We start from the raw sequence: 12,006 nt of genomic DNA, 5'->3' as shown, positions 1-12,006 counted from the left end.
ACCATTGTTTGAACAGTATTTAATAGCTTACAATACTGACTTTTGAATGCAATGCTAATTTTTATTACAAAATAGCAGAATTGTTTTATCTTATTTTTCTTTTTATGGTAAATGAAATAAAAGTAATTCAGAGCAAATACGATTATCTTGTCAAGTATTTAAATTACATATTCAGAAGTACTTTGAAATGAAAATGTTCACTGTGGAATTGTTTCTTTCATTGATATCCTAAAGTTTGCAGGACGAATCTTCATCTCAGCGAAGGAAAGAGAATAATGATATCCTCTGAAGGTATCCCAGTTAACACCGTCGGCATAACTCGAATGGTTCCCCTTCAAGAACAATCCATTGAGATTAGAAATGTGGCAATGGTAGTACCACCAGGCTCCATTGTGGTTTTGGGCGCAACTAACTGTATCATGTTGATCGTTATCTCTATCTTTGGTGCTGAATTTTTGAGTGTTATGTCTACTGAACGAGTCACCTGAAAAAATGCCAAAAAGTTAAAACTGAAGGTCAGAAAGAATTATAGAAATAGTCATTCATTCTTTATATCCATAAAAATTTATACTCTAAACCTCTAGCCAGTAGTTAAAGATTTCAGACACAAAGTTCTTCAGCAAGGTCGCAATAAAATACGACAAATAAACTAATTACGATATTGGTGTTCATGGTTTTTATAATTGTAGTTAAAATTATTATAATTTAGTTTCATTTAGCTTATTTTGGCAGAATTGCTTCAGAGTGCAGATCTTCAGCAACATATAAATCATTGTGATCTATCAAAACATATTTAGATTCAATTCTTAGCGAATATTCGGAGGACTAAATAGTCCTTAGTTTAGAAGCAAGAAAATGTCACATAAGTTTCTCAGTAGTTTTCTAATAAATGTAATTGATTAAAAAATACATACCAGCATTTCCACTGTAGAATTGAACGTGAAGAATATAGTTGTATTCTTCATTGTCGATCCAAAACTGGTCGTAAACAGCATACGTGGAATTACCATCGTAATCTTTCAAATCAAATCTAATTTTATTCTCTCCTTGATACGATACTGCGTGTATTTTATCGTTACCTGAAAGAAACAAATCAATCTTTTTAATAAGGAAATAAAACAAACTTGCAAACAATTCGCCAATGGATAATAAAACAGGTGTTATTATTCATACCTAACCAGAAATCCCGATCAAGGTCTCCAAAACCATTTTTATATTCATTCCAAGTTCTGTAGAAATAATCTTCTGTGTTTCCAAAGTCTCCTCTTCTTTGTATAACCTAAACACAGTGAAACATCCATCATTAGCATTTTAGACACTTCGCCTGAAATCATATTGATCATGGTTGTCCAATCATTGATCTTAAGCATAGAACATGAAATCAAATACTGAATATGAAACAGTTAATAAACCAAAGTTTACAAAGTTTTTATGAAACACCAGAGTTTCGTATCTGGCTTTAAAATAATGAGGGATTTATTCTTACGCTTGGACTCGCCGATAGGTCTCCGGTATGAAACTCTTAGATTTCGATAGATTTCGATCTCCGAGTTTCGTATCCGGCTTTAAAATAATGAGGGATTTATTATCCCCTTATCTTAAACCAAATATATCTAAGTGCATGAAAAAGTCAAATAATTCCTTTTGGTATTAAAATAGTCGTTTGGTAATAAAAATTATTTCAAGAAAAATGTTAACACATACGTTAGATCGATTTTATCTTAAAATAGTGTAAGCATGTGTTATTTATACCATTTTTAACATTTCAGAATTATTTTAAACGTGACTAAAGCAATACTTTTTTATGTTTATTTTCTTAATTTTTAAAAGCAATAAAAGCATTGCTAAATATTAATATTTACATAAGAAGCTTCGCGAAATTTTTAATTTTTAGACCATCTCAACAACCAAAATCGTAAATTCAGATTTATTTCTGAAATAAAGTCTAAATTTATGATTTCTTGTTGAGTTTATAATTAATTGATTATTTACTACTAATTAATTAATATCATTGGCCAGCTAATTCTATTAATGGCTAGAGACCGTTAGTCACTATTGGCCGAAAGAATAAGTTACTTATTTTTTCAATAACTTTGTTTTTTAATGCATATTTTGGAAAGTGCTTTATTTCCATTTTTACAGTAAAAAAGTCTTTTATTTGAGGAAGAATTAAAATTTAAAGCTGTAATTAATAATAATGATATTAACAATTTAATTGCAAAGTTATATGGATTGTTCTACTCTTTTTAGATGAAACCATACCCGTGTTTATTTAATATGATAATTTTGACAAACGCTTTCAAAATGAAGCTATCTAGTTTGATAGAAATATTGAAATATCAGAGAACTGAAGCTAGAGCTTAGTCATCACACATTTTCATTTAATCCGGATGATGCCTCAAAGAAGGACATCACGTTCTATAAAGTGAATTCAAAATCTTACACTGCTGCAACAACGCAACCAAGAAAAAAATCTATTCATCCTTGGTGTTGGTAATAGACTGTGTATAATGTTTCTTAGCTGTAACTAAATATGCAAACGAGGTCACACTAGTGTGAAAACAACGAACATATTTCCATGAACAAATGGAATTACCACAATTCTACATATTGTCGCATTTGTTGTTAAAATGCTAATCTTTTTGTGTTCGTAAATTTGTTTCTTGATATTATTTTAAATAATTATTTTAAGTAGCATGAAATACTAACTATCCATCCTCCTTCATCAGTAGTCATATCACAGAAGACATCAATACCATCTTTCACCACTCTGCTCCTCGGCCATATCTTGTATATTCCATCGGTTTTATACCCTAACTTTAATACCTCAGCACAGTCCATTGGCTTGGAGAGACACTGCGTTCCATGCACTAAAGAAAATAACAGAGGCAAAAATTATATACTAATTTGTATTTAAATTATGTCTTAATGATAAAAATAAATTATAATTTTAAAGTGAAATCAATATACAAGGAACTAGATTTTTTGCATAGTCATTTCGTGTGTTTTCTGTTTTTAATAAGAAAAGTTATTATTATTAATAATAATATAAAAATAACAAAATAATTAATATCGAAGGCATGAAATAATTATAAGCGTTTAATATTTTATTTCAAATACAAAACTATCAAACACCATTCCAGAATTTCATAAGGTTCTTACAGCTTAATCCTAATTCCCACTTTTATCTGACATTGTAACACATATTTCTGATACATTTTGTGATGTTTTGCCACCTCTTTTGCCTAAGAGAACTGTTTCTTATATGGCAACCAGTGGCGCATTCAGAGGGGGAGGGCAACGGGGCCCTGGGAATCCCAATGAAAAAGTAAAAAACACTAGAATAATTTCCAAAAACTTTTCCTAATTAATATTCCTCTTTTACATATATTGTGTTGTGTCTTCTACCTTATGAATTAGAGGTCACATAAGGTGGGAATACCCTATATCTCTGGGTATCACGGCCTCTGTGAACACAAAACGAACGAAATAGTGCTCGGAACGGACCGAGCGCTACTACGTTTGCCCAAACCAGGCCAGAGGAGATCACTGGTATCATATATTGGCGATCATTGCAGATGCTCATAGGTCGTATGCGATGCGTAGTGTGTATTATCAAATCCTCTATTCAACCCCCCCCCCCACCAGCATTAAATGCTGAGTGCGCCACTGATGCCAACGTATATTCAATGTAATCTACACTAGCTCTTGATGGTCTAATGAGCCATTGAATATATGCTAAACTTTTATGTTGGACTGCGTTTACGTACTTTTTGTCGAGCCAGCGCTTGGAGAGAAGTCAAGAATTTTGAATGGTGTGGGGAATGAAGGCGTTCATACCAACAGGGATGATTCCACTTATTGTATGGGAAAAGGGGTGTCAGCAAGAAGAGCCGAAACAGCAATCAGACCATGAAAATAACCCAGTTGACACCGTTATAGTGCAATATGTTTAGTTAGTTAAGGTTATGATCGGTACTGCCATGAAGAGAGCTAACATATACAGTTTACTTGGAGGGAGAGAGAAAAAACAGATTAATAAAATTTTCAGGATTGGGAGAATGATGAGAATTATCTGTATTCTGCTGGAGTGATGAACAACTGGATAACAAATAGAGAATGGGAGCCAGTATGAATTATTAACATTCAAAGTCTCTCAGGATAATATCTTTAGTCTTTGGATAACTAGACTGCATGGAAGAAACCTTTAGACATAAATAATCAAAGAGGTCAGCACAGATTATCTGAATAAGGAGAGATTGAAACCATTAAATAAAGGCAAACAAACTGTGGCAAGTGAATCGTAAGCCAGGGTAGATCATATTGACAGAATTAAAAGTTTAGATGCTTCAATAATACAAAATAATAATTTATTTATTTATTCACCCTGTTCCTCGGCCGTCCCTTAGGACTGGTTGAGCCCTCCTAGTGAGGGATGAACTATATGTTATGACTGTAAATCCGTGTGTGTGTGTGTGTGTGTGTTCACGAGCCGGTTTGCCTGTTCTGAGGGTACTGAAAACCTGAGTTTCAGAATGAAAATCCCTCCATCTCCGTATGAGACTGACTAACTCATCTTTGGTCGAAAGAGACCAGATAAAGGTTCCTCACATCATGGACGCAAATCGAACTCAGGTCTTTCCGACCAAAAGGCTTCGTCTATACCGAACTACAGAGACTATAACAATAATAATATATTATGTCAACGATTTTGTTTAGATAAATAATGATATTTTGTGAATAATATGTATGTGACAGGAAAAATTAGTTGTCATTTGTCTACTCGGTATATTATAGATGGTAGATTATAGATTTGCGACTAGGATTCACACCAATACATTATATAAACCTGTGTTATCTAAATTATATTATAAATGTATAGATTTAATTTGCATTTTATTAAAAAAAAAAAAGAAGAAGTTTCGTTTGTGAGGACAACGTGTAAGAAAATATGTTATTTTCTACTACCCTGAGAACTGAAAGATGATATTCCAAGCCCATATACTAGAAATACAGAATAATAACTAGCTGTGGAATAATGATCACTTGGAATATTTTATCGGTTATCTTTAACGTTTGAAGTATCCGTCGTGATTCGACCCCCCCCCCGTCATCTGTCTTTATTCCAACATTGCTCTCCGACCGACCCGATCTTACAGCTACGAGTTTCATTCAGGCTACTATTTACATCATCGAGTTAGATTTTTGTTTGACGGGGGAATGATGCGCTTGAAAGAAAGGGGTTAATTCCAGGGATAAAGGGCAGATGAAGTACTGCAAATGATATGATAATTATTATGAAATGTAGATTATAGAAACATATCGAGAACTTTTGGGCTGCAGATAAAAACAAGATAGAGATAGTGACCAAGAACTTCTGAAAGGTTAATAGGATACGCTTAGACGAAATTTTTCATGGAAATTGAAAATGAATGCAATCAAGAAAGTGGTCAGAGCTAGAATTTTTTTTTCTCTCTCACAGATTAGTGCGTGATGGGAATGGATTGACATTGGATGTAGTGAGTGCAGGTGGTGGGAGTGAATTCAAAAAAAAGTATGACGGCTCATGTGGGTAATATGTGACCTCTCTCGATGAATCCCTGACTCCCTTCTCGAGTAGTAGTAGTAATATTAAAGTAATTAGATAAATCATATCTTATCTGCATACCTGATAAATGTTTAAAAAGTTAAATTATTCCAATTGTTTGGATCAGTCGAAAAGAAAATAATAAGAAAAAAATTAATTAACATAACTTAAGAACTCAAAGAGAACGAAATGAATATTTTTATTTTTATAAATCCTATACCAAAATAATAATTTTTAAAAGTATTTTCTTGCATAAAAGACCTAAATCCAAAATAAGATATAAGTTCTTACATACCTCTGTCTAAAATATCATTCACAGAATTAAAAGCTTCTTTCACTTTATCTCTGGAAAGATGGACGTCACATTCCATGTCTCCCGATCCGTATGCCTTAAATGACATCAGTAAAGCAGAGCTCACCCATAATACTAGATAATACGCCATCTATAAAACATTTTTATAAAAAATACCTAATAAAATATTAGTTTATATTAAATCGTTCTCAGTATAAAATCTGGATTATATTATATTAAAAATTTATGAAGTCAAAATGTATAATTTTTTCAATAACAACCTTTAGTCTTAATTGATAATCTTTTCAAGCAAGGAATGAAAAGTCGCTTTGCTTGCGTTCTCAATTTAAGTAACGGCGTTTTATACTTTTTTCCCTAACAATTATATAATGCCCAGCTTTTATAAGTACAAAATCTTATAAATGCTAAAACGAACTTTAATACATGGTAAATAAGAATAAGTGCCAGAAGTTGTACCGCTAAAGCTTTATGAAAACTCACGCCGGCGCTAGGATCTTTGCCGCCCGCATGCAATTTCTATCTAAGCGCCCCTGTAACGATCCGGGAGTGTGTGGTTCTTTTACGATAATAAACATTTAAATTATTTGAAATTTCTTAAATAAATATTGACAGAACAGCCACACGTTGGTTCGCTAAATGTAACGAACCGGGGATGTTGACTAAGCAGGATAATCGTTAAAAACCCGAATATTCAAAAAATTCTCAAAAGTTAAAGCAAATTTTGATAAAGCCACTTCACTTTAATCGTTGAATATAATGATACAGGGATTATAGCCTTCTCACCGACCGGAATCGCTAACAAAATTAGAATGAATTTTAATTAAAGTTAAAATTGATATGAACTAAAGTTCAAAAAATTCTTGCATTTCACTAAATTCTTAGTAAGTTGTAAAATTTTTTTAATAATTTTTATAAGTGGAACTATCTTTTAGGAAAATAAAAGAAACTCAAGATAGATGAGAATATAAGAAAATAATTCAGAAATAATGAGAACATTTAATATAAGTATTCAAAAAAAACATCTTTACAGAATAACAGAAAATAAATTAAATTACATAAATATACTTGAAATTTTTTTAATTAAAATTTTAAGGTTTTTGATTTCATATTCACAAAATTAGAAATAATGGTGTTAACGTCTAATTCCGCACATATCATTTTCAATAGCTATTAGCACGAAACTAACAAGCCTTTTTTTGTGACATACTTGTTCTTAAGTAGGTTTTAATCAATTTTCAACTTGGAAAAGGAACGTTCACCTCTCGCTACACTAACAGTTAAGGTTAATAGTATTCTTAAAGCAATTGAAAAGTTAGGGAAAGATAAATTATTGGACACAATAAAATTAAGAATAACGAAAGGGCTTTTGAATATTTAAATTATCCTGCCGAAAAATATCCCGGAAAGCAAATAATATATATAAAATAATATATATTATATATAAAAAAGAGAATCTCTAAATCGTCACAATTTCTTCGTAAATCTTCGTTATTAATTTGTAGTAATCTATACAAGAAATTGAAATTATCTTAATATGTTTTTAATTGTTTAAAACGTTCTATTAACGAACACATTGCAACGTCTAGAAGTGTAAAAAACACATTCACTCTAAATTTAACTTCTGGCGATTGTGGCGTTTCGTCATGATGCTCGTAGTCCAATTGTCGTGTCTTCTTTCGTCGTCGAACTTCAGTACCAGTTTTAAATTCTTGTTCTCCATCCACCTCTTCACTCAGTTCTTTTGCCCTTTTTAGAACTTCTTTAAAATTTGTATCTGATCGATACTCTTGTAAGAATATTTTTAAGTTTTCGATAGATTCTAAAGCAAGTGTAATGTTCATATTTTTGTCTTGAAGCATTTTATTCACAGGCTTTATTTTGTTAAGTAAATCATGCCAAGTTATAAGAGAGCAAATACATTTGTAATCCTTTATTTTAACACATGATGTTTGTGCTTCATGCTTACTTTCTTTATTAAAATTTTCATTATTTAAAATTTCAAAAAGTGCATCGTAAATTTCTCCTAACTGATATCGTAGAGGGCGGATTGCATTAATTTTACTTTCCCATCTCGTATCTGATGGCTGTTTCAATGTTACATTTTTTACGAACTTTAAAAGGATTGCCCAACGTTTGTAAGAGAATGAAAAGAAATTGTATATTTCATGAATAATTGCAAAGAAACTAATTGTATCTGCATTCACTTTGGCAGATAATTTAGAGTAAGAGCAGCACATGGCACGTAAAACGCTCGAGGATTTTTGTTCGAAAGCAAATTTTGGAGCCCATATTTTTTCTTTTCCATATTTGCCCCATTGTCATACCCTTGACCTCGCATGTCTTCAATGGCAATGTTCCATTTTTCCAGTTGTTCCATTATTGTTACACATAAACTACGTCCTGTGGAATCTGATATATCTGGAAAACCTAAAACGTTTTCTCTGATCTTGACAATTCCATTGTCACAGGAAACAAAGCGAATAATATTGGTAATTTGTATAAAAAATAATATTTAGATTTGCGAATTGATAATAAAATTGTATCCCTGATTGCGTTACTTAAAGTTTCCAATATTTCATTTTGACTGTTTTTACTCAAATAGTGTACTCCATTGTTTCGTTGTAGGACACTTTCAACATGATTTTCCATAACGGGATCAAACATAGCAAACAGTTCGACTAATTTTAAAAAATTGCCGTTATTCCTTTCATATAATTTATCAGATGATCCGCGAAAAGCTAAATTTTGGCTACCAAGGTATTTTATAATTTCAATTAAGCGTTCTAAAACACTCGTCCAATGTTTCTTTTCCATTTCATGCATGCTTCGAGTCTGGAAATCAATAGTAGTTTTGTTGTTTTTTAATTTTTATCAAGTTCCTTCCATTTTAAGAAATTTTTCATGTGAGTTAAACTAGTCTCATGTCTATGTAAAGTTGTACTTACATTTCTCCAATCGTTATAACCTTCTACAAGACTCAGTAGGTGATTCAGTTGATTCAGTAGGTGCGACAAGTTTACAACAAAAGCAAAAAACAGAATTTAAAGTTAATATTATTTTTTTTATTTTGAACAGGCTCCATTACAATTAAAACAACTCGTAATTTTTCATCAATATTTCCCCATTCACCTGGATATTCTAAATTTACAGAGACTAGCAATGTGTTAGTTTCGTGGTCAACTACAACTAAATCTTGTTGTAGTTGACTAAATCCTAACTATTTTTCAATTAAATCATGTTCAATTATCTTGTTCAATAGTTGCAATAGAACTTTCATGCAAACTTTCATGCAAACTGGATGATGTGCACGGTTCTTCGACTCTGATTTCTGATGTATCGAGTTAGTTACAATTTGCATCAGAATATTTTAACAAATTTATTAAGAGCCCCAGTTTGTTTCTTAATATCTGCTTCTTTCGCAGCATGACGCTTACGATTTTGTGCACCGAATAACGTTTTTTAATTTTTGATTCCATTTCTATTTTATACTCACAAGAAATTATTACACAACACGACACAGAGACGAAATAATAGTCGGCACTGCGCTACTGTCAGTAGCCTACTGAGATGCGTACCATATGGCTGGTTAACTAGCAAAAATATTTTGTACGAAAATTCGTTTCTGCGCATGAAAACCGTTCACCGTTTCACTTTAGATAGATTGCAGTAGACACAACATTCTGTAGGCAAGCATTTAGCCTACTCTAGCTGCAAAATTGTAAACAGCTGGCTGATCAAAGAGGCGGCAATATACTTTTTTTTGTTTTAATTTTTATTCGGTGTATCCGGCTTTATTTATTTTAATATTGATCATTCTGAGAATTTTTTGTTTTTAATTAAAATTTAAAAAATTTTTAATTTTAATTGAAATTAATTTATTTGAATTTAATTTTAATTGAAAGTTAAATTTTAAGAAACAAAATTAAAAATTTTGTTTCTTAAAAATTAACTTGTGAACCGTTCCCTGGCGGCGGCGCCCCCATCGTAGCGGCGCCCGCATGCCCGCTTCCGTCGGCCCTGTGAAAACTATATTAGAAAATGAAAGTATACGGTTAGACGAAATTTTTCATGGAAATTGACAATGAATGCAATCAAGAAAAAGATGAGAGCTAGAAAATTAAATTACAAAATTACGATAAATACTCCTATGATGGTTTGCAATTTCATATTCCCAAAACGCTTAAGTGCTTTTCAACTGAAGGCGGTGAGATTTCAGTTGAAGGTAAGACTGGGTCAACAACACAGAACAAATTTCAATTTATATTTCCATCTTTTCCAGTTACTTCATTACAGTAAATATTTGATGATAGTCTGTAATGAAAGACATTCTTATCTAGAAAGTAATTTTTGGTATGATTTATTTCTACGATTTTCAAACTTTGTTACACGTTATTACTATTATATGACTTCATGAGAATCAAGACTCATCAAAGGAGGACCCTTGAAAATTGCGAATTATCTTTATACCTATATAATGTTTCTGTCTTGAAATAAGATTTCAAAAAAGTGTTAACACATTCTAGAATGATTATTTCATGATATCCTTCTTCAGACCAAGATGGCGATATCTCTGCTTATATATTTCTATAATTATGTAAAATGGGAACAAATTTCTGCTTTCTCATCAGCTTTCTATCTACCCATGGTGCGAATGCACTGCATGTTATCCAAACTCTGATTGTATATGAGATCGCCATTAAACATTAAAAAAAAAAAAATTAAAATAGCGGGCATTAATAAGTTTTTCCTGCATTTCGGTTGATCGAAATCTAAATGCTTGAATATAAAGAAAAATATATATTATATTTTAGTTCTTCATTTTTGTAATACTTCTATTCGATAACATTTATAAATTCGATCGATCGACCATTCCTGGTGTATGAATTGTCGAACGTATTGAAGATCAGATACAAATTACATTTATGATGAAATGACTTTGCGATATAATTACAAATATAATTTTTTTACTTTGCAATATAATTAGAAATATATTTGTTTTACTTTGCAATATAATCACAATATAATTACAAATATTGCCTGCAATGATTCATTATGCAATTAAATAAAAATCATTAACATAGAAATTGAAATATATACCACGGCGAATTGCATGCCTTGACGAGTTGTACATTTCTTTCAGTTCAACCGGCAACGAAAATCAATTGCTGACGTGTATTCGTTATTATAAAACAGCACTATCAACTCACTGTTAAAGGGAAATTAACCAGGGTTGACGTATAATTTACATTTATAGATATAATTTATAATTGTAAATTATGTGTTCCGTGAGCGAATCATATAATTTACAATTAGATCTACTTACTTTATTCTTCTTTACTTCTCAAATATGTCTTGAACATATGAAATAACTAGTAGAAGTGTGCTCAACACGCCCCTTCAGTAGTTCAAATTTTCTTTCACATATTCTAACATGAACTCTGCTGATAACATATAAAGAAAAGGAAAAGGAACAGGAAAAAGGAAGACGTGAGTTTATAATGTCTGTAAAAGGGTACAGTAGGCCTGAGAGTTATAGAGTTATTACGCACAGTTATAACAATAAATGCATAAATATATTTATTTATATATTTATATATTTATTTATAAATTGATATTAATAAATGTGTTGGTTTGAATATTGTAATAAATGTGAAAAGTTTTTTACCTTGGTGATAATATATATTAAGGATACCAAGTAATTTTTATAAACTTGGTTTATTTTACTCCTTCCCCCAAGTAAGCAAAACAGTTAAGTTTGCGCCTGAACGTAGTTCAAGTCTAAAGTTAGTGCAACACCAGGGCAACTCGTTGTAAAGGTGGTTAAAGTTCTGATCACTATTCTTAGTATTTCCCATAATGTAAAACACATCTCACTAAGAGATGTATACTGTTATACATCTCTTGAAACCGGTCTGGGTAGTGACCCCCCCCCCACACACCCATAATGTCTAACAGTATACATCTCTTAGTGAGATGTGTTTTACATTATGGGAAATACTAAGAATAGTGATCAGAGCTTTAACCACCTTTACAACGAGTTGCCCTGATGTTGCACTACCTTTAGACTTGAACTACGTTCAGGCACAAACTTAATTGTTTTGCTTAC

General features: G+C 31.6%; 1 protein-coding gene across 1 annotated transcript; it reads right to left on the bottom strand.

Annotated features, from left to right (window-relative positions):
* LOC150103329 (techylectin-5A-like) lies at positions 1–11,342 on the bottom strand. Its single transcript, XM_090397719.1, has 6 exons — positions 11,224–11,342; positions 5,883–6,030; positions 2,710–2,870; positions 1,174–1,279; positions 915–1,079; positions 1–484 (listed from the first exon to the last, which is right to left on the bottom strand). The coding sequence occupies exons 2-6, from the start codon at positions 6,028–6,030 to the stop codon at positions 198–200; spliced, it is 867 nt and encodes a 288-aa protein (XP_090253845.1). The 5' UTR covers positions 11,224–11,342; the 3' UTR covers positions 1–197.
* Between the last annotated feature and the right edge of the window lie 664 nt (positions 11,343–12,006).

This window comes from Typopeltis vanoorti, chromosome 9, assembly GCF_054136105.1.
Source record: "Typopeltis vanoorti isolate ZY-2024b chromosome 9, IOZ_Tvanoo_1.0, whole genome shotgun sequence".
In the NCBI taxonomy this organism is placed as follows: domain Eukaryota; kingdom Metazoa; phylum Arthropoda; class Arachnida; order Uropygi; family Thelyphonidae; genus Typopeltis; species Typopeltis vanoorti.
This window is presented reverse-complemented; position numbering and strand designations above follow the sequence as displayed.

Coding starts and splice junctions, on each gene's coding strand:
- LOC150103329 (XM_090397719.1), bottom strand. CDS start 6,030: ATGGCGTATTATCTAGTATTATGGGTGAGCTCTGCTTTACTGATGTCA. Junction 2,871..5,882: donor GAATGATATTTTAGACAGAG/GTATGTAAGAAC, acceptor TATTTTCTTTAG/TGCATGGAACGCAGTGTCTC. Junction 1,080..1,173: donor TGATCGGGATTTCTGGTTAG/GTATGAATAATA, acceptor TGTTTCTTTCAG/GTAACGATAAAATACACGCA.